The sequence below is a fragment of the Odocoileus virginianus genome, chromosome 27, assembly GCF_023699985.2.
Source record: "Odocoileus virginianus isolate 20LAN1187 ecotype Illinois chromosome 27, Ovbor_1.2, whole genome shotgun sequence".
NCBI classification, from domain to species: domain Eukaryota; kingdom Metazoa; phylum Chordata; class Mammalia; order Artiodactyla; family Cervidae; genus Odocoileus; species Odocoileus virginianus.
The window spans coordinates 38235767-38259033 of NC_069700.1; the positions used below are offsets into that span (position 1 = coordinate 38235767).

At 38.6% G+C, this 23267-nt stretch overlaps 1 protein-coding gene across 1 annotated transcript in view; it reads left to right on the forward strand.

The window, feature by feature from the left end:
- GFRAL (GDNF family receptor alpha like) overlaps nt 1-22389 on the forward strand; it is an 86238-nt gene extending 63849 nt beyond the window's left edge. The window contains 3 exon segments of the mRNA XM_020878265.2: nt 6928-7023; nt 7152-7224; nt 22143-22389. Coding sequence (XP_020733924.2) covers nt 6928-7023; nt 7152-7224; nt 22143-22389 — 416 coding nt within the window.
- Nucleotides 22390-23267: the final 878 nt, after the last annotated feature.

A 23267-nucleotide genomic window follows, 5' to 3' on the forward strand; every position in this document is an offset into this window, starting at 1 on the left:
GCATCAGTTCTTTGGCTTTCTACCTTCTTTATGGTCCAGATCTCACAACCATACATGACCACTGGGAAGACCATAGCCTTGACAATACAGACTTTAGTTAGCAGAGTTATTTCTCTGTTTTTCAACACATTATCTAGGTTTGTCATCGCTTTCTTGCCAAGAATCAATTATCTTCTGCTTTTATTGCTGCAGTTACTGTCTGCAGTGATTCTGAAGCTCAAGAAGAGGAAATCTGTCACTATTTCCAACTTTTTCCTTCTATTTTCCATTCAGTATTGGAGCCAGATGCTATGATCTTAGTTTTTTAAATATCTGGTCTTAAGCTGACTCTTTCACTCTCCTCCTTCACCCTCATCAAGAGGCTCTTCAGCTCCTCTTCACTTTCTGCATTAGAGTGGTATCCGCATATCTGAGGTTGCTGATGTTTCTCCCACCTATCTTGATTCCAGCTTGTAATTCATTCAGCCCAGCATTTCTCATGATGTCCCCAGTGTATAGGTTACACAAACAGGGTGATAGTAGATAGCCCTGTTGTACTTATTTCTCAATCTTGAACAAATCAGTTGTTCCATACAGGGTTCTAACTGTTGCTTCTTGACCCGCATCCAGGTTTCTCAGGAGACAGATAAGATGGTCTGGTATTCTCATCTATCTAAGAGCTTTCCACAGTTTGTCATGATCCACAGTTAAAGACTTCAGCGTAGTCTGTGAAACAGATAGATGTTTAACTGAAATTCCCTTGCTTTCTCTATAATCCAGCAAATGTTGGCAATTTGATCTCTAATTTCTCTTCCTTTTCTAAACCCAGCTTGGAAATCTGGAAGTTCTTGGCTTGCAAAATGCTGAAGCCTAGAATGCAAGATTTTCAGCATGACCTTATTAGCATGGGAGATGAGTGCAATTGTTTGGTTAGTACATTCTTTGGTACTACCCTTCTTGGCAAATGGGATGAGGATTGACTTTTCCAGTCCTGTGGCCACTGCTAGGTCTTCCAGATTTGCTGACATAATGAATGTAAAACCTTGATGGCATCAGCCTTCAGGGATTTGAATATTTCTGCTGAAATTTCATCACATCTCCTAACTTTATTAGTAGCAGTGCTTCCTAAGGCCCACTTGACTTCACCCTCCAGAGTTTCTGCCCTGGATCACTAACCACACCATCACAGTAATCCAGTTCATTGAGATCTTTTTATACAGTTCTTCCATGTATTCTTTCCATCTGTTCTTGATCTCTTCAGCGTCTACTAGGTCTCCACCATTTTTATCCTTTATTGTGCACATCTTTGGGCAGAATGCTCCCATGATGTTTCTAATTTTCCTGAAGAGATCTCTAGTTTTTCCCCTTTTGTTGTTTTCTTCTAATATTAAGGATTGTTCATTGAAGAAGGCCTTCTTGTCTCTTCTAGTTATTTTTTGGAACTCTGGGTTTAATTGGATGTAACTTTCTCTCTCTCCCTTGCTTTTCACTTTTCTTCCTTCTTCCACTATTTGTAAAGCCACCTCAAGTAACCACATTGCCTTTTATTTTCTTTTTCTTTTGGGATGGTTTTGTTCACCACCTCCTGTACAGATCTCTGTCCATAGTTCTTCAAACACACTGTTAACTAGATCAAGTCTCTTGAATCTATTCATTGCCTCTACTTTGAATTCATGCAGGAGGCAAGTCTTACCTTGTTGGCCCAGGTTTTTCCCATTTTTCTTTAATTTAAGCCTGAATTTTGCTATAAAAAGCTGATGATCTGAGCCACAGTCACCTCTAGGTCTTGTTTTCGCTGACTTTATACAGCTTCTCCATCTTTGCCTACAAAGAATATGGTCAATTTGATTTTGGTATTGACCATTTGGTGATGTCCATGTATAAAGTCTCTTGTGTTGTTGAAAAAAGGTATTTTCTATGACTAGTGCATTGTATTGGCAGAATTCAGTTAACCTTTGCCCTACTTCATTTTGTTCTTCAAGGCCAAACTTGCCTGTTGTTCCGAGTATATCTTGACTTCCTACTTTTGCATTCCAATCCCCAATAATGAATAGGACATCTTTTTTTAGGTGTTAGTTCTAGGAGGTCTTCTAGGTCTTCATAGAACTGGCCAACTTCAGTTTCTTTGGCATCCACAGTAGGGGCATGACTTGGATTTCTGTGATGTTGAATGGCTTGCCTTGGTAACAAACCAAGATCATTCTGTCATTTTTGAGGCTGCACCCAAGTACCGTATTTAGGACTCCTTTGTTGATTATGAGGGCTACTCCATTTCTTCTAAGGGATTCTTGCCTACAGTAGTAGATATAATGGTCATCTGAATTAAATTCACCATTCCCGTCCATCTTAGTTCACTGATTCCTAGGATGGCAATGTTTATTCTTACCATCTCCTACTTGACCACCTCCAATTTTACTTGATTCATGGACCTAACATTTCAGGTTCCTATGTAATACTGTTCTTTCCAGCACTGGATTTTACTTTCAACACCAGACACATCCACAACGGAGCATCATACCCACTTTGACCCAGCCACTTCATTCATTCTGGGACTATTGGTAATTCTGCTCCGTTCTTCCCCAGTAGCATGTTGGACACCTTCAGATCTGAGGGACTCATCTTTTAATGTCATATCTTTTTGGGCTTTTATACAGTTCATGAAGTTCTCATGTCAAGTATACTGGGGTGGTTTTTTACCTCTTCCAGTGTATCACCTTTGGTCAGAACACCCTACTATGAGCCCTCTATCTTGGGTGGCCCTGCACGGCATGATTCATAGCTTCGTTGAGCCACGAAAGTCCTTTGGTGACCCAAGAAAGGGACTGATCCGCAATGGGTAACTTAAGATCTACCCTTTCAGGAAAACTGTAAGCATTGTTAACAATAGGCCCTATGGTATACAACAGATTCCTAGACTCATTCATTCTGCATAACTGAAATCTTATACCCATTGACTAATATCTCAAGTTTCCGTGTCACCCCAGCCCCTGGCAACTACCATGAGTTTAGCCACAGTGGGAGAAGATAAACCTAAGACATACTTTTCTTTGAAGTTTATGAATTAAATAAAAGACTATGTCTTGTTGATTCCTGTTATAACTGCTTAAGGAAAGCATATTACTTAATTGGTTTAGTTTCGAGGCATACATTTTAGTAACAATGGTGTCATATCCATGTTAGGTGTTTAAACCTTGATTTATCATATTGATAATGTATAGGCTTTTCAGACTTGTTGCTGCTGATATATTTTCCCTTCTCCCAGCAGCAGTGCCCCTTCAATCCACTTTAGAAGGAGGTTTTCATACACTGATGATTGAAAGAGTCCATGATGTATGGAATCTCAATTCTGATCATTAGGTGAAGAAATTAAAAACTCATTTCTAATTTGGGAATTAATATACCTTCAGGTGAGACAATATTGACCAAATTAGAAATAACACCAGGCCTAGGATACACAAGAAGAGTATCCTTTAATTTTCCTTCTCAATAAGATGTTGTCATGGTATCGGTGCTGTTTATTTAAACTTAGAAAGAAGACAATAGAATTTTAACTATGTCATGGGATTCATTAATAGGAATGAATCCAGAGTTTGGGATTAACATGTATACACTACTATGTATAAAGTAGATAACTAACAAGGACCTACTATTTAGAACAGGGAACTATATTCAATATCTTGTAATAACCTATAATGGAAAAAAATTTAAAAATCACGTAGATAGTGCTAAGTTGTGTCCTAGTCTTGTAATCCCACGAACTGTAGCATGCCAGTCTCCTTTGTCCGTGAGATTCTCCAGGCAAGAGTACTGGAGTGGGTTGCCATTTCCTTCTCCAAAAAGTAATGTATATATACATATGTATGTATATATATATATATATAATTTATTAACTTTTAATTAAGGATAATTATAACACTGTTAACTTCTGTCATACATCAACATGAAATATATAAATATACATATAAAACTGAATCACATTGCTATACATCTGAAACTATCACAACATTGTAAATCAACTCTACTTCCATTAAAAAAAGACAGATACATTAATATATTTTAAAAATTATTCTATGAAAATGTTCCTTTCATCAAATTTTTCTCCCAATCAGACTCTTCTGGGTTATGCTTTAATTGGAGGTTGACAAATCTGTAGTTTGTACTCAAGTTAATTTGTCTCAAGAACTCTGACATTTATTTTTAAACCGTGACTTTGTGTCTGATCCGCTGCATTTTTTACAATGCATTTACTACTTCATATAAATTATACAAAGTAGAGGTTTGGGCTGCATCAGCTCTCAGCCACTGCTGTGCAAGATTTTTGGAAGAAAAAAAAAGGAGAGAAATGATCCCATCTCTGTAGCTCATTTGGGGAGAATACTATTTAAATTTGTTCTTACTGTAAGGCTGAAATTAATCTTGATTTCCCGTCAAATGTACAGGGATTTTACAATATAGTTCATAATAGTATCTAATTCCTCTAGGGTAGAAGTTAAGATAAACAAGTCACAGACAATGTTTATCTATAAATATAGCAGATGGTGTGGGACTGAGGTTGGTTATTAACTCTGCCGACTTTAATTTCATGGTTATTAAACACAGTAAATGTCACTGTTTATAAAAGGTGGGGGACAATCTCCAATGGGCTTCAGTAGCCAAGAAACCCTCTGTAACATTAATCTCTTCTAACTGATATTTGGTATTCTCCTAGGGTACAATATTTAAGATTGTGGAGTGACTGCTAGTCACATTAAAATTTTCACTGGGATCATTAGCTAGCATTTCTGTCATTGATCTATTATAACGTTGTTAATGAGTTCCATGTGAGTGAAATTTAGTGAATAAGACAATTCTTTCTAAGCCTTACTAGGTGAATGTTTAACAATTACCTTAGGCAGTTATATATCTAAAAGATAGCCTGATTAATCAAAATCCTAACTTTTTTCTAATATAAAGATGAATTGTGATACCTAACTAGTCAAAACGTACTGAGGCGTAGAATTTCACAAAGGAAAACTATAGCATCATTTGAATAATCAGCCAGTGTACATTACATACATTTACATTTAGTTAATGAATCGTCTAAAATGTCACAAAACACCATAGAATTTAAAAGAGAAGCGAAATAATGTGTCCTTAATATTTCAATTTATGTAAATATAAAATTTAATTATGATCACTTAGTTCACTAAACATCTGTATGTTTAAGTTGATTGAAATTAATTCTTCCCCAAAAAACACCACTGTTATAAAAAAATTTTTTTAAATAGCTCAATTTTTCCATTCTGAGTTTCTAGTGAATAACAGAATTATTTTATAACCACAAAAGTGAAAAAAAACAAAAGCTCTACTTCTATTGCTTTTACATTCAGAAGAGGTTGATTTTTCACATCCTAAGAAGGTCAGACTTCTATAAACATGTGATAATCTGATAGGTGAATTGGGGATTAAATCAATCTTGAGCTAAAAATGTCATAACAGTTAATGCCTGAACTGTGTGCTAATACCCTAACTCCTTGAGAATTAATTTTCAGTGACAAAATTCTCAGGTACCTTTCTAGCTCTTATGTTAGGCTGCTTCTCCTGCACCCACCCTGATCGTTTTATCACTGATCTCAAACAGTCTGGTTCCTGTGATTTCTACCTGGTATTCAGTGTAGACCGCACACCTTGGCTCCAAGGAACTGGCTCCTGACAGCATCAATCCTGGGCAGAGAGGACTAAATGGGACTGTTGGTTAACATGCCTTCTCTCCTTTCCCGCTCAGAGCCTGTTGCCATTGGATGCAATACCCTGTTTATTTGATATACTCACTTCTGCAAAAAAATCTAACCACTCAGACTTCCAGGTCTCAAAATGTGTGAAACATCTGTAAACAGAAGATAGCAAACTCTCTCTCAAGTGGAGGGTCTACCTCAGTTTCCTTCTTTTTTCTTTTCTTTCTTTTTTTTTTTAAGACTTAAAACCCTCCTGAACCATTATCATTAAAGAAATAAGTTATTGGTATGTTTGACATATATGTTTGTGTCAACTTAAATCAAAACTAGGGGTGATTTCACCTCAAAGTTATCAGCAAAATCACCTAAACCAGAGCTCAGTTAAGCTCAAAGATCCAAAGCTTGCAACTTCTTGTCTTATGAGGTGAAGTGAGGGTGGAATACATTTAGGACAAAATAAATGAGAAGAAGAGGGCTACAGACTGGTCAAGAGGACCCCTGACTCTTTGTGACCCCATGGACTGTAGCCCACCAGGTTCCTCTGCCCATAGGATTCTCCAGGCAAGAATAGTTGAGTGGGTTGCTATGCCATTCTCCAAGGATCTTCCCAACCCAGGGATCGAACCCAGGTCTCCCACATTGCAGGCAGATTCTTTACCATCTGAGCCACCAGGAAAGCCCTTAAGTGAGGCAAAAATATGTAAAGCCAATATAAAAAGAGGTGGTTCAAAAAGGGAGACAGAATAGGGGAGTAAGCAAAACCAGATATTGAAGGGTCTAGGTTGAAAGTTGAGCAGAGTGACTGGTTTAGGGACTCTCCTGAATGTACTCTAAAAATTCATAAATACAGTGGGTCCTGGGGAAATGTGCACTCAATCACTCTTGTAATGAAGGAATATTTTTCAGTATCCCAATGTGCAGCTTTAAATTATTGTATTTTTTCCCTAGTCTATGTATAAGGTAAAATGAACTGTATCATAAAATGGAATCATTATTCTAGTAATAATTTTTTTAAAAGCAACTTCAATTATGCAGTTATTTGATTAAAGGTGAAAAAGGCTATTAAAATTGAATAAAAGTGTTCCCCTTCTACCCAAATCTGTCGTATCAATATTATATTAAAATAACATCATAGAAACAAATTGTTGTCTTATAAAGCAAATTACAACCCACGGGATAAAAATAATGCATGACTTTGATATACTTTCACCTCATTTTCATTGTTTTCTTTCAGATTATCTGACCCTGTCTAAGGTCAAAGGCATTGCATTGCAAAAAGGAAAACATGCTAAGGAGATAACTCTCAGTGGATTTCATCCCCCCTTCAATGGTCAGTTAAAAATCCACCCTCTGGTGCTTGCTTCAGCAGCATATATACTAAAAATCCACCCTCTGAAATATCTTCAGTATTTATTCTCTCTAAAAGTCCAGTCCTGTAAAAACATCTTTTACTTCTAGGAGAAGTCATCTATGCTCTCATGTGCATGATGGTCACCTGCGGGATCCTTCTCCTGGTGATGGTCAGACTGAGGTAACTGGATGCAGCTCAGCGGGGAGGGGCTGTAAGGGGACCAGCTCTGTGGGACCACAGGTCGGCAGGGCCGGGAAGGAGCGCGTCTCCCTTAAGACACGGGAATCGTGGGATGGGTCTATGAGAACGTTACTCTGTCTTCACATGTTAGGGAAGTGTCCTCACACTGGATGAATCACGCTGCATTTCATAAGCACATATGCACTGTTCTTCCAGTGAAGTGGCTGTCAATCGTCCCCCCGGTTTTCCTATGAAATCCAAATAGAACTTTGCTGCATTCCTGATTCAGATCCCTTGCAGGATTAATCTGCTCACATAATGCACCTGTCCTGTTTCACACACTTTATATTTACCTGAAGATATAGTCTTTAATTTCTTATAAGCTGAGTTTTATTCTTATTTTTGTACACTTATTAAGTGAGGTATGAAATGAGGCCTCATCAGGCACCTTAAAAGAACTTATTCCTGTTGCCTGACTTAATTTAATTTTTCCAAATCTTCACTTTCCTTGGCTGCCTTCATTGTGAATGTGAGACCTTAGGTTAAAGATATATCAATTGTAGACGTCTAAATGTCTGGGGTTTAAAATTTTTCCACTTATTTAACACTTACAAAGAGATATAAAGTGGTGCTCAGTTGCTTATTTTTAATCAAAACAATAATAAAATAATAAATAATAAGCCATAATAAGTAAAGTATTTGATATTTAAATATCAATGATGTTCATTTGCTTATTAATGATACAAATGTGTAAGAAGTGAAAGTGAAAGTCGCTCAGTCATGTCCAACTCTTTGTGACCCCATGGACTATGCAGTCCATGGATTTCTCCATATATACAAATGTGTATATTTTCGTATAATTTGACTATCCTAAATTTTTTGAAAAAATATATATTAAGTGTGTGTGCATGCATATATGATATATACATTATAAACGTGCACCCAAAATATATTTATCAGTAAGATTAGGCCTGAGGGTGGCAGAGCCAGTGGACGTTTATCTCAGGATTCTCAGAGAACAAGATTCAGTAACTTGATGATGCTGGTACACCTATGGATCCTCAGACCCCAAGTACTCCACGACCAGAGACCAAGCGCAAGACTTAATGGGGAGGTGTGTGGTGGTAGCAAGAATCGGGCACATGATGAGTGTGTGCCCTATCCACAGGCATTCAAGCTTACTTATTTTTAAATGTACTCCCAGCTAAACATATTCCCCTGTTGGATCCAACTCCTCTAACCATTTAATTTGATGCTGACCAATATCAATACCAAACTGTTTTTCTTCAAGGCCTTAAAAGTTGTATTTGTATGAAAAGATATTCTTTGAGTTCCAAGATACAGTTTAAAGGCCAAAGTATTAGAGTCAATTTCAAGGGGGGGAAATAGCATTTGGAATTTATTAAACTTTCCTTTGTTTGGTTTAGAATACTTGAAAGCATGGTTCAGTTACTGGGCCCGCCTAGATATTCCATCACAGAGGACTGATGGGGAGAAGCATAAAAACTTTCCAGCTTAGCAAAATCCTCAGAGGTCCTCAATCTTTACTTTTTAGCCACGCACTTAAAGTATAAAGTTCACATCTGCCACCTGGGCCCAGGGCTTTTTTACAGATTACTCTTGTGTTTCAGGTAAATAAGGCCCATGACTATTCAAAATTTCCTATATATCAGCTGTTAACTTCTCTTTTCTCACCTGCATAGAAAGTCATGTTCCTTTACTGGATGACAATGAGACTGTTACAGGCAAAAATCTTCAGCTGACTGTAACATGTATTGAAAAACAAATTTCATATTATATTATTATTACTTATATGATTAACAATATAATAATTATACTATATTATTAATATTAATAATATAGCTTATTATGTATTATATTATAATATTATAACTACATTATACCATTATTTTATATTATACTTAGCTGTAACTTGCTTTCCATGCAATTTTAAATTGATCCTTACATGGATCTGAAAGATCCAGACTCAGTGTTAAAAAATGAGAAAAGTAAAAGCCATCACGGAAAGAAGGAATGAAATGAAGCAGAAGCATCAGTAACCACAATACCTGTGTCAACTCACACTGGCGATCAATAATGCTTTCTTCATGAAATCAGGCTGCTTGCCACTTACCTGATGGGCAAATCTAATCCATGTGAACACTTGTTTGTATGCAGTAAAGATTTAAGGTTTTTGCATTTGTTTTGTGTTATACTAAATCAAAACAGCTCTAAATTGTCAAAGAATTTTGCAAAGAAGCCAACAACTAAAAATTTGAATATATGAGAAAAAAGACTCTCTTTTTTTTGAAAATGATTTCTTGGAGAACATAGTTAAATGCATGATACTTAGACCTTAGAATATTCTATTTTTTTAAACTTTACTTCCAAAAACTTTATTATCTTCCTCTTCAGGCACAGAATCGAACCAAAAATATAAGCACAGACACATTTGTAAAATCCTTAAAATGGCATATTGTTGACTTTTCCTTTTGTTTTTGTATAGAACCTTCAGAATATTGAATCAAAACAAAAGATCCTTCACCAACCCAAATACCTGGCAGACTCATGACTCATTAAGAGTCACGGATCATTGACAATCACTTTTGTTAAAGCAAGTCAACAGAATATCCTTTCCATCATCAAAGAAAATGTTAGGGTGGATTTAATAATCCTGGATCATCCAATATGTTCATGTAAGGTATAATAATTGGTATGATGTTAGATTTGTTTTTTCTTAAGGAAATATTCAAGTATAAATTTACAGTCATATCTCTTGTGACACTAGATAGAATTATAGACTCTATAGAATTATAGAATTATCCTTGAAGCCAAAAATTGTTATTCTAAATTACAGTCTGCATGATTTGTTTAATGGCAAATTTGAGTCCATGTAAGAGTAACTGGTTGTGTATCATAATGTAACATTTTATAGTTAACAGGTTTTTTTTTCTGATCAATTTTATGAAGTGAAGTGAAGAGAAGTCTCTCAGTTGTGTCCGACTCTGCGACCCCATGGACAGTAGCCCACAGGCTCCTCCGTCCATGGGATTTTCCAGGCATGAATTCTGGAGTGGGTTACCATTTCCTTCTCCAGGGGATCTTCCTGAACCAGGGATCGAACCCCAGTCTCCCACATTGTAGGCAGATGCTTTGCCGTCCAAGCTAAATGCCTATTAACTTGCCAAAAGGAAAAATGCTAACAAAAAATCCAGTATATTTGTTATTTGTATATTCATTTCCAAATCATCAACCAAATCATTAGCATTGACTTTAAGTTTCTAAATATGCTTGATTAGATGATTAGCTGTAAAAATCAGAAGTTATATTTTTGGAGTTTGTAATTTGAATATTGTTGAACTTTTTAACTTGATGTCTTTATGTCATATTCAGAAAGATATAAAGCAACTTCACTGGTTGAAAAAAATCAATGTGCATTTCAATGATGTATTTCATTTGTAAACTTAATTTTTTCTATGCTAATTTTTACTGAGCTTCTGCAATATAAAGTAACATGATAATTGTTACTTTCTGTAGTGTTACTATATTGCTACTTTAGGCCTGACTTGACATCTGAATATAATTATGAACAGAAAACTGTGGAAAAGATGCTTGTTAAGTTTTTGATACATATGTGCTATTCAATTGCCTACAATCACATTGTTACCCATTGATAAGAAAAAATATGAGCTTGTTTTATCTGTAGTGACACAGAGATTCAAATATTCAAGAACAGGAACATATATTTAGTGATAAATTTACAATTAAAAGTCAAACATTTTCTACCAGCTTGGTAGCATATGTATTGTTGCTCACTACACTTCAGGTCAAATTGTCTACATTCATTAAATCTGAAATTAACATTTGGCTGTGTTTAGCTGGAGTAACAGAAAAGCCAACCTTTATCTTTTCAAATGGGGAAAAATGATATTCAGTGAGTCACAAAACTCGTCAAAGAGCTCTCCATATCCCAGAGGCTGTTCATTCTCTTAGTTACATAAGAGAAGGTAAATAGTACTCCCCATCTCCCAGTCACTGCCATTTAATGCAGGCTTGCTAAAGCCTGAGAAATGGGCTGTTTTCTAGAAAACAGAGGGAGGAAATCAAGTTGCTTTTAGAAATGTGTTTGTGTTGAATAGAGAATAGTGGAGGATCAGTCAGTTCAGTTCAGTTCAGTTCAGTCATTCAGTCATGTCTGACTCTTTGCGACCCCATGAATCGCAGCACGCCAGGCCTCCCTGTCCATCACAAACTCCCGTAGTTTACTCAAACTCATGTCCATCGAGTCGGTGATGCCATCCAGCCATCTCATCCTCTGTCATCCCCTTCTTCTCCTGCCCCCAATCCCTCCCAGCATCAGGGTCTTTTCCAATGAGTCAACTCTTCTCATGAGGTGGCCAAAGTATTGGATTTTAGCTTCAGCATCAGTCCTTCCAATGAACACCCAGGACTGATCTCCTTTAGGAAGAACTGGTTGGATCTCCTTGCAGTCCAAGAGACTCTCAAGAGTCTTCTCCAACACCACAGTTTGAAAGCATCAATTCTTCAGTGCTCAGCTTTCTTCACAGTCCAACTCTCACATTCACACATGACTACTGGAAAAACCATAGCCTTGACCAGACAGACCTTAGTCTGTCTTAGTCTTAGCATTTTAATATGCTATCTAGGTTGGTCATAACTTTCCTTCCAAGGAGTGAGCATCTTTTAATTTCATGGCTGCAGTCACCATCTGCAGTGATTTTGGAGCCCCCCAAAATAAAGTCTGACACTGTTTCCACTGTCTTCCCATCTATTTCCCATGAGTTGATGGGACCGGATGCCATGATCTTAGTTTTCTGAATGTTAAGCTTTAAGCCAATTTTTTCACTCTCCTCTTTCACTTTCATCAAGAGGCTCTTTAGTTCCTCTTCACTTTCTGCCATAAGGGTGGTGTCATCTGCATATCTGAGGTTATTAATATTTCTCCCAGCAATCTTGATTCCAGCTTGTGCTTCTTCCAGCCCAGCGTTTCTCATGATGTACTCTGCATATAAGTTAAATAAGCGGGATGACAATATATAGACTTGACAGACTCCTTTTCCTATTTGGAACCAGTCTGTTGGTCCATGTCCAGTTCCAACTGTTGCTTCCTGACCTGCATATAGGTTTCTCAAGAGGCAAGTCAGGTGGTCTGGTATTCCCATCTCTTTCAGAATTTCCCACACTTTATTGTGATCCACACAGTCGAAGGTTTTGGCATAGTCAATAAAGCAGAAACAGATGTTTTTCTGGAACTCTCTTGCTTTTTTGATGATCCAGCAGATGTTGGCAATTTGATCTCTTGTTCCTCTGCCTTTTCTAAAACCAGCTTGAACATCTGGAGGTTCACGGTTCACTTATTGCTGAAGGCTGGCTTGGAGAATTTTGAGCATTACTTTACTAGCGTGTGAGATGAGTGCAATTGTGCGGTAGTTTGAGCATTCTTTGGGATTGCCTTTCTTAGGGATTGGAATGAAAATGGACATTTTCCAGTCCTGTGGCCACTGCTGAGTTTTCCAAATTTGCTGGCATGTTGAGGCAGCACTTTCATAGCATCATCTTTCAGGATTTGAAATAGCTCAACTGTGTGAAATAATAAGTGAGGATTAAAAAGATAAAGCAATTTCTTGTAGTCTTACAGTGGTCAACAAAAAAATTAGTAATTGAACACCAATAAAGTAGATTTCAGAATCTTTTATCTTAAATCCTAAACTCTACTGCTAGTTTCTCCTCCCAGCTGTGATTATGCCATTTTTGCACATAAACAACCAGGAAATAGCTGTTTCAAATAATCTTCTCTGAAGTACTGCCTTTGTCAATTTACATTACTTGTCTAGTAATTAGATGCTTTTAGCTGTAATAAATCCCATGGACAGAAGAGTTGGCAAGCTGTGGTCCATATGGTCACAGAGAGTCTGACATGACTGCAGTGACTTAGCACGCACACACACACACACACACACACACACACACATACCTGTAGTAAAATGCCTTAAGCAATAAGGAACACATAATATTTCCTATATCAAGAGTTCCAAAATAGATCATCTCAAGGATCAGTTGATTTAGCCATTTAGTGACAACTTCTAGGATTCAAATTTTTCTTTTCCACTATTTTCATAGTCAATGAATGACTGGCATAGGTCAAGCTTCATAAGAAGATATGGACATCAGTTCAGTTCAGTCTCTCAGTCGTGTCCAACTCTGTGACCCCATGGACTGCAGCACACCAGGCCTCCCTATCCATCACCAACTCCCTGAGTTTATCCAAACTCATGTCCACTGAGTCAGTGATGCAATCCAACCATCTCATCCTCTGTCTTCTCCTTCTCCTCCCACCTTCAATCTTTCCCAACATCAGGTTCTTTTCAAATGAGTCACTTCTTCACATCAGGTGACCAAAGTATTGGAGTTTCAACTTCAGCATCAGTCATTCCAATGAATATTCAGGATTGATTTCCTTTAGGAATGACTGATCGGATCTCCTTGCAGTCCAAAGGACTCTCAAGAGTCTTCACAACATAGTTCAAAAGCATCAGTTCTCTGGAGCTCAACTTTCTTTATAGTCCAACTCTCACATCCATACATGACTAGTGGAAAAAACCATAGCTTTGACTAAATGGACCTTTGTTAGCAAAGTAATGTCTCTGCTTTTTAATATGCTATCTAGGTTGGTCGTAGCTTTTCTTCCAAGGAGCAAGCATCTTTTAATTTCGTAGCTACAGTCACCATATGCAGTGATTTGGAAGCCCCAAAACTAAAATCTCTTAATGTTTCCATTTTCCCCCCCATCTATTTGCCATGTAGTGATGGGACTGGATGCCATGATCTTAGTTTTCTGATGGTTGAGTTTTAAGCCAACTTTTTCACTATCTTCTTTCACTTTCATCACAAGGCTCTTTAGTTCTTCTTTGCTTTCTGCCAAGTGTGGTGTCATCTGCATATCTAGAGTTACTGATATTTCTCCCAGCAATCTTGATTCCAGCTTATGCTTCATCTAGCCTGGTATTTTGCATTATGTACTCTCCATATAAGTTAAATAAGCAAGGTGACGATACTCACCCTTGTCTTACTCCTTTCCCGATTTGGAGCCAGTCTGTTGTTCCATGTCCAGTTGTAACTCTTGCTTCTTGACCTGCATATAGATTTCTCAGGAGGCAGGTCAGGTGTCTGGTATTCCCATCTCTTTCAGAATGTCCCATAGTTTGTTGTGATCCACACAGTCAAAGGCTTTGGTGTAGTCGATAAAGCAGAAATAGATGTTTTTCTGGAACTCTCTTGCTTTTTCGATGATCCAGTGGATGTTGGCAATTTGATCTCTGGTTCCTCTGCCTTTTCTAAATCCAGCTTGAACATCTGGAATTTAACGGTTCACATACTGTTGAAACCTAGCTTGGAGAATTTTAAGTATTACTTTACTAGCTTGTGAGATGAGTGCTATTGTGTGATAGTTTGAACATTCTTTGGCTTTTACTTTTTTTGGGACTATAATGAAAATTGACCTTTTCCAGTCCTGTGGCCACTGCTGAGTTTTCCATATTTGCTGACATATTGAGTGCAGCACTTTCACAGCATCATCTTTTTGGATTTGAAATAGCTCAACTGGAATTCTATCACCTCCGCTAGCTTTGTTCCTACTGCCCACTTGACTTCGCAATCTCAGATATCTGACTCTAGGTGAGCGATCACACTATCATGGTCATTTGGCTCATGAAGATCTTTTCTGTATGGTTCTGTGTATTCTTGCCACCTCTTCTTAATATCTTCTGCTTCTGTTAGATCCATACCATTTTTGTCCTTTATTGTGCCCATCTTTGCATGACATGTTTCCTTGGTATCTCTAATTTTCTTGAAGAGATCTCTAGTCTTTCCCATTCTATTATTTTCCTCTGCTTTCTTTGCATTGATCACTGGGGAAGGCTTTCTTATATCTCCTTGCTATTCTTTGGAACTCTGCATTCAAATGGGTATATCTTTCCTTTTTTCCTTTACCTTTCACTTCTCTTATTTTCATAGCTGTTTGCGAGGCCTCCTCAGACAAGTATTTTGCCTTTTTGCATTTCTTTTTCTTGGGGATGGTCTTGATCACTGCCTCTTGTACAATGTCACAATTTCTGTCCATAGTTCTTCAGGTACTCTGTTTATCAGATCTAAGCGCTCGAATCTACTTGTCACTTCCACTGTATAATCAGAAGGGATTTGATTTAGGCCATATCTTAATGGTGTAGTGGTTTTTCCTACTTTCTTCAATTTAATTCCGAATTTGGCAAAAAAGTTCATGATCTGAGCCACAGTCAGCTCCTGGTCTTGTTTTTGCTGACTGTATAGAGCTTCTCCATCCTTGGCTGCAAAGAATATAATCAATCTGATTTAAGTACTTACCATCTGGTGATGTCCATGCATAGAGTCATCTGTTGTGTTGTTGGAAGAGGGTGTTTGCCATGACCAGCGTGTTCTCTTGGCAAAACTCTGTTAGTCTTTAACGTGCTTTGTTTTGTACTCCAAGGCCAAATTTGCCTGTTACTCCAGGTATCTCTTGACTTCCTACTTTTGCATTCCAGTCCCCTATAATGAAAAGGACAACTTTTTTTCAGTGTTAGTTCTAGAAGGTCTTGTAGGTCTTCATAGAACTATTCAACTTTGGCTTCTTCAGCATTACTGGTCAAGGCATCACTTGGATTACTGTGATATTGAATGGTTTGCCTCGGAAATGAACAGAGCTCATTTTGTCATTTTTGAGATTGCATCCAAGTACTGCATTTCAGACTCTTTTGTTGACTATGATGGCTTCTCCATTTCTACTAAGGGATTCTGCCCACAGTAGTAGATATAATGGTCATCTGAGTTAAATTCACCCATTCCAGTCCATTTTAGTTCACTGATGCCTAATATGTTGATGTTCAGTCTTGCCTTCTCCTGTTTCACCACTTCCAATTTGCCTTGATTCATGGACCTAACATTTCTGGTTCCTATGCAATATTGCTCTTTACAGCATCGGACTTTACTTCCATCACCAGTCACATCCACCACTGGGCATTGTTTTTCCTTTGGCTCCATCTCTTCATTCTTTCTGGAGTTATTTCTCCACTGATCTCCAGTAGCATATTGGGCACCTACTGACCTGGGGAGTTCATCTTTCACTGTGATATCTTTTTGCCTTTTCATACTGTTCATGGGGTTCTCAAGGCAAGAATACTGAAGTGGTTTGCCATTCCCTTCTCCAGTGAGCCATGTTTTGTCAGACCTCTCCACCATGACCCGTCTGTCTTGGGTGGTCCTACTTGTCAGAGCTTATAGTTTCATTGAGTTAGACAAGGCTGTGGTCCATGCAATTAGGTTGGTTAGTTTTCTGTGATTGTGGTTTTCATTCTGTGTGCCCTCTGATGGATAAGCGTAAGAGTCTTATGGAAGCTTCCTGATGGGAGAGACTGACTGAGGGGGAAACTTATATGGACACACAGGAATTTAAATTGCCAGAATTGACTTAGTCTAATAAGAACTGACCCCAAATCATCTGAGGAAAGGATAAATTCCCATGTAAAATCACAGTTATATTTAGCAAGGATGAAGAGGATAGGAAGCGTGGGTAGGCAGCCAACAGTTTTCTTTTTATTTGTTTTTAATTGGAAGATAATTGCTTTGCAATATTGTGTTGGGTCTGCCATATAACAATGGGAGTCAGCCACAAGTACACTTATATCCCCTCCCTCGTGAAACTCCAACTACCTTCTTTATAAATAAATAATGCCTGTCAAGACATCAAAAAAAAAAAAAAAAAACACTGCATCAGTCTAGGCTTAAATTCTATATTTCCTGAGGCTCTTTGGAACTAACGAGCACAAACTTAAAATAGCATTTCTCAGTGTGTAAAAGGGCTCAAGTTCTATTGATTAGGAATTTTTTTCTATTTATTAATGGACACATTTCATATGGTAGAAAACAATATTGGTTTTTTTGTGTAGGCAGGAACTTTTCATCTCCAGTAAAACTTTTCCCAGGAATGTAGAGATCATCCATTCACTGGCAGAGGAAATTTTTGAAGGCTGTGCTTCTGAAAACAAAGAACCCAGTGGGTGATAAGGGAAACATCACTGCCTGTGTTTCTCCTGGGAGGTGCTCATCAGAGGACTCATCTGTGTATTAGGAACTTCTGCTTCAACAGCACTAGGTTTGTTAAATAAATGTCTCTCAGATACTAATATCATGTTCCCAAATGTTAATAAAACAAAATATCAGAGGTCCCTGATGTCAAACAAGTTCACCATCAGGACAGAGGGGTCACGCCTAAAAGGTAAAGGTGAGGTACAACCTGTGAAGAAAATGCTGGGAAACAAAATTTCCAGAAAGAGGAAATTCAAAAAGAGAAGGTGTTTGTTAGGAACAAGCTTCAGAAAAACCTAAGCTTTTCAGATCATGTCATCAAAATTAGTGTGCAAATAAGCATTGGACTAAAACAGTAGAATTTAAAGATATGTAATAGGAAAACAGAATTTGTTAATGCCCCTAATATCTCAATAGTAGAGATCTTCCTCTCTTTGAAGATCAGATTTGAGGGATTTGGAAGAGCACAATGGTTGATGGACACATAAAGACTTATTTAGCATTTCCATGTTTATTCTGAACCTTGATAGAATGTGGAGGGGGGTGCAGAAGAGTGGAGTGAAAATAAGGAGTGAACAGAACTCAGCACTGTGGGCAGAAATATTGAAATGCACAAGTATAATTCACTGTAAAAATTACAAAGTATATTCCACCTATGATGGTAGTTCTTATTTAAAGCAAATGAATAGATAATAAAGAAAAGGAAATATCATTTTACACAACATCTGATTGTCTTACAAATACTGTAAATTTCTTTCATCACAGTTATTAATCCTTGTCCATATTTTCTACCTCCTCTTCTGCTATCTTTTTTCCTTAAAATTTTCCTAAAAAGTTCCTAAAAAATTTCCATAAATTTTTTTTCTAATTTTTAAAGGTTTATAAAGGCTAGGAGGGAAACAAGTTTAGGAAAGGAGAAATCATCAGCAGAATACTGTGAAAGGACTAAGAAATAGGCACTGCCCATAAAAACACTGAGATCCATTCTTTTAGTCATTTCAGATGCACTTCAGATGAAATAACTTACAAAGTAAAATAAGTGCATTCCTTATCTCATAAGGTGATATCCCCTCACACCTGTTAGAATGGCCATCATTAAAAAGACAAGAGATGAGTGTTGGAAAGGATGTGGAAAAATGGGAATCCTTGTGCACCATTGATGGGAATGCAAAATGAGCCACTATGGCAAACGGTGGTTCCTCAAAAAAAAAAAAAAAAAAAAACTATCATATGAGCCAAGAATTCCACTTCTGGGTGTATACCCAAAGGATATGAAACCAGCATCTTGAAAATATATCTGTACCCCCATGTTGATTACAACATTATTCACAGCAGCCAAGATATGGAAGCAGGCCTAGTGTCCATCTATGGATGATGGATAAAGAAGGTACACACACAGAGGAATATTATTAAGCCATTAGAAAAGGAGAATCTTGTCATTTGCAACAACGTGGATGGAACTTGAGGGCATTATGCTCACTGAAACGGCAGACAAAGAAAAACTGTATGTTCTCACAGTTACATGGAATCTAAAAAAACAGCTGAACTCACAGAAATAGAGACTAGAGTGGTTTCCAGGGGCTAGAGTCTGCAGGAAATGAAGAGATGCTGGTCAAAGGAACATATTTCTAGTTATAAGATTAATATATTCTGGGCATGGTGACTATAGTTCAATATCATATTTTACACTTGGAACTTCATAGGAGAGTAGATGAAGAGAAATGTTAACTATGTGAGGTAACAAAAGTGCTAAATAACAGTGGTGTAGTGTCAGGAAGCATTTAACAGGAGGCTTCCTGTGTGCTGTTTTGGATCTGTCAGGAAACCTTTGGCCCTTATTAATTCCTGAATATTCAGGAATTAAGAGGAGAGGCATGCCTTTCTGGGGCTGAGGAATCCAGGCATTTCCTTTGTTAGTTTCTCATTATGGTGATAAGTACCCTCTTCTCTCTTTAAGAGGGATCGCCTTGTATTTTGTAAGTCTGGAATTTTAATCTTTATCTTTGCTGAGAATAATTACTTTGTAAGACAGTATATATGCCCACACCATGTTGATTAAAGCACCTTTACTCCATCAGACCTTTGGTCCCCGAGTCTTTCTTTCTTTCTTTCTCTCTCTCTCTCTCTCTCTCTCTCTATTTCTGGCTGATTGCCTGGAGTGCGAAAGCTGGCTTCGTAACCCAGGGAATATTAGCATTTTTCCTTCTTTAACTCTCTCATCGTCAACTCCGGACCACCAGGTTCCAGTCCAATAAATGACCAACAGTGTAGGAATCATTTCTCAGTATATAATTGTCAGTTCAGTTCAGTTCAGTCGCTCAGTCGTGTCCGACTCTTTTCGACCCCATAAATCTCAGCACGCCAGGCCTCCCTGTCTATCACCAACTTCCGTAGTTTACTCAAACTCATGTCCATCGAGTCAGTGATGCCATCCAGCCATCTCATCCTCTGTCGTTCCCCTTCTCCTCCTGCCCCCAATTCATCCCAGCATCAGGGTCTTTTCCAATGAGTCAACTCTTCACATGAGGTGGCCAAAGTATTGGAGCTTCAGCTTCAGCATCAGTCCTTCCAACACCCAGGACTGATCTCCTTTAGGATGGACTGGTTGGATCTCCTTGCAGTCCAAGAGACTCTCAAGAGTCTTCTCCAACACCACAGTTCAAAAGCATCAATTTTTCGGCACTTAACTTTCTTCACAGTCCAACTCTCACATCCACACATGACCACTGAAAAAATCATAGCCTTGACCAGAAAGACCTTTGTTGGCAAAGTAATGTCTCTGCTTTTTAATATGCCCTCTAGGTTGGTCATACCTTTCCTTCCAAGGAGTAAGCATCTTTTAATTTCATGGTTGCAGTCACCATCTGCAGTGATTTTGGAGCCCCCCAAAATAAAGTCTGACACTGTTTCCACTGTCTCCCCATCTATTCCCCATGAAGTGATGAGACCAGATGCCATGATCTTAGTTTTCTGAATGTTGAGCTTTAAGCCAACTTTTTCACTCTCTTTCACTTTCATCAAGAGGCTCTTTAGTTCCTCTTCACTCTTTGCCATAAGGGTGGTGTCATCTGCATACCTAAGTTTATTGATATTTCTCCAGGCAATCTTGACTCCAGCTTGTGCTTCATCCAGCCCAAAGTTTCTCATGATGTACTCTGCATATAAGTTAAATAAGCAGGGTGACAATATACAGCCTTGACGTACTCCTTTTCCAATTTGGAACCAGTCTGTTGGTCCATGTCCAGTTCCAACTGTTGCTTCCTGACCTGCATACAGGTTTCTCAAGAGGCAAGTCAGGTGGTCTGGTATTCCCATCACTTTCAGAATTTCCCACAGTTTATTGTGATCCACACAGTTGAAGGCTTTGGCGTAGCCAATAAAGCAGAAATAGATGTTTTTCTGGAACTCTCTTGCTTTTTTGGTGATCCAGCAGATGTTGGCAATTTGATCTCTTGTTCCTCTGCCTTTTCTAAAACCAGCTTGAACATCTGGAAGTTCACGGTTCACGTATTGCTGAAGGCTGGCTTGGAGAATTTTGAGCATTACTTTACTAGCGTGTGAGATGAGTGCAATTGTGAGATAGTTTGAGCATTCTTTGGGATTGCCTTTCTTAGGGATTGGAATGAAAACTGACCTTTTCCAGTCCTGTGGCCACTGCTGAGTTTTCCAAATTTGCTGGCATAGTATATAATTATATCAAATCATAATAGTGTACTTCTTAAATTTACCCAAGGTTTTATGTCAATAAAACTAGGGGAAAGTAATTAATCTTGATTTCCAATCATGTCCATGAGTCTTTGAATCATCCAGTATAAGAGAAAAGAAAGTAGATATTTTATAATTTATATTTTTATATAAATACTCAGAAAATTGATGAGAATAGCCAGAAGCTGGTTATGGGTCTACCAAATCTATGGACTAAGCATTAAGGTGTGGGAGCATCATTAGTGTGGGGTCTGATACAATGCATGTGGTCCATGTTTACATGGGCAACACTTGGAGAAGCTGGCTTTTGTCACTTATCCATCTTCCTTGAGTGACAGGGAGGCAAATATATACAAAGAATAAAAATTTTTAAATAAGTATTTTAGGGGTTGAAGGAGACAAATAGTCCCTCTTATCTGTAAGGATACTGTTGAATAAGAACATTTTCACATTCTGTTGCTTTGTTGCTTGGGGATATTCTTCATTATTGAGACTAAATTTATGATAGTGGCAGCTCTAATCTCTTAACTGATAACTGTAACAGTTCTGAGTAATGTAATCTAAACAACTTATAAAACAGTAAAGGATACAAACATTATACTGTTGTCTTACAGAATATATGCAACATGCATGTAACATGTGTGTAGCATGTGTGTAACATGTGTGTAAGTGAAAGTTGTTCAGTGGAGTCCAACTCTTTGCCACCCCTTGGAATTCTCCAGGCCAGAATACTGGAGTGGGTAGCTGTTTGCTTCTCCAGAGGATCTTCCCAACCCAGGGATCAAACCCAGGTCTCCCGCATTGCGGGCAGATTCTTTACCAGGTGAGCCACAAGGGAAGCCCAAGAATACTGGAGTGGGTAGCCTATCCGTTCTCCAGCGGATCTTCCCCACCCAGAAATCGAACCGGGATCTGCTGCATTGCAGGCAAATTCTTTACCAACTGAGCGATCAGCGAAGCCCTGATACATACATACATATCAGGGCTTCCCTGATATCAGCAAACACGTATGGAAAGGTAATGGATATTTATATTTATCTGGTCTGCTTTCAGAAGCTTCTGTTCCCTCCCGTGATGGGAAACATACCTTAAAGTCTCCAAGAAAGAAACCAGAATGTTTATTCAGGGGAACTTGGTCCTCTTGGAAAACAAGTCAGATATTTTAGCTTTGAGCTCCCAGTTGGGGGACCTCCCACCTGCCCCTCCCGTCTTCCTTCCCAGGAGGGTGAATTTGTGAACGGAGAGCACGCAGAGGCGAGGGCGGCCTTCTGCGCGTTCTCCGGTCTCCGCTGGGAGGCGCTGTTCGGTCTGGTCTCTGGCCACGCTGCGGCAGTCTGCTAGGATGACCGGCCCACACCGCTCATTCGGCCCCGTGTGTCCTTGTCAAGGCTTCCCGTTTTGGAGGCTCCCGTATAGGGTGGTTTTCTCCCTCTAAAGCTGGGCCTCATCTTGCTCCCTAGAGAGGATCGGCGCACTCCTGTCTTCCTCTGGAGAGCCAAAGGGCCAGCCGCGCTCTCTGCACACGGCTATATTATGTGCTATTTTGTTGAAGCGAACCTCAATTCCCTCCTTCAGCCATAGCTCCCATCCCGCTGGAGTTAACAGTGCCATAAAATTTTGGTAATATGATTACTGCACAGCATTGTTGACAGGAAAGAAGTGAAGCCTCTTATACTGGGATTTTCCCCAAACTTCCATGGGTGTAAGCACTGTTCTTCATTTCCGTCCTGGCCCCAAACCCCCGGGGAGATCCATTACAGATGGTGTCTTGTGGTGACTGAGCAGAGGGCAGTGGTCAAGGAGACAGGACAAGATGCCCACACTGAAACTCCTGCCTCCACCTTTTTCTTCCCTCCATCTCTCCACGGTCACCGTCTAAAGTAGACTTCCATCCCTCCATAGCCTCCGTTTCTTTTCCACTATAACTTATAATGCAGCTTTATGACGCAAATCTACCAGAATTAGATCATGATAACACAAGGACATTTTTAACATTTAGAAAACACTACTCTCTTCACAAACCCTGGCTTTCAAAGCCATTATTCCTTTAAGTGCTTGAAAAGGCTAGACTTTAAGCTCCAGCTGAACAATTACTCCTTTGTTCTAAGGCTCTACCCAGTCTTTTACAGGAGAAATGGATACTTGTTGCTTGGCTTTGGAGCTGTAGAGAATCACGATTCAAGGAAAACGAAAAAAAAAAAAAGTGATGACTTAAGATA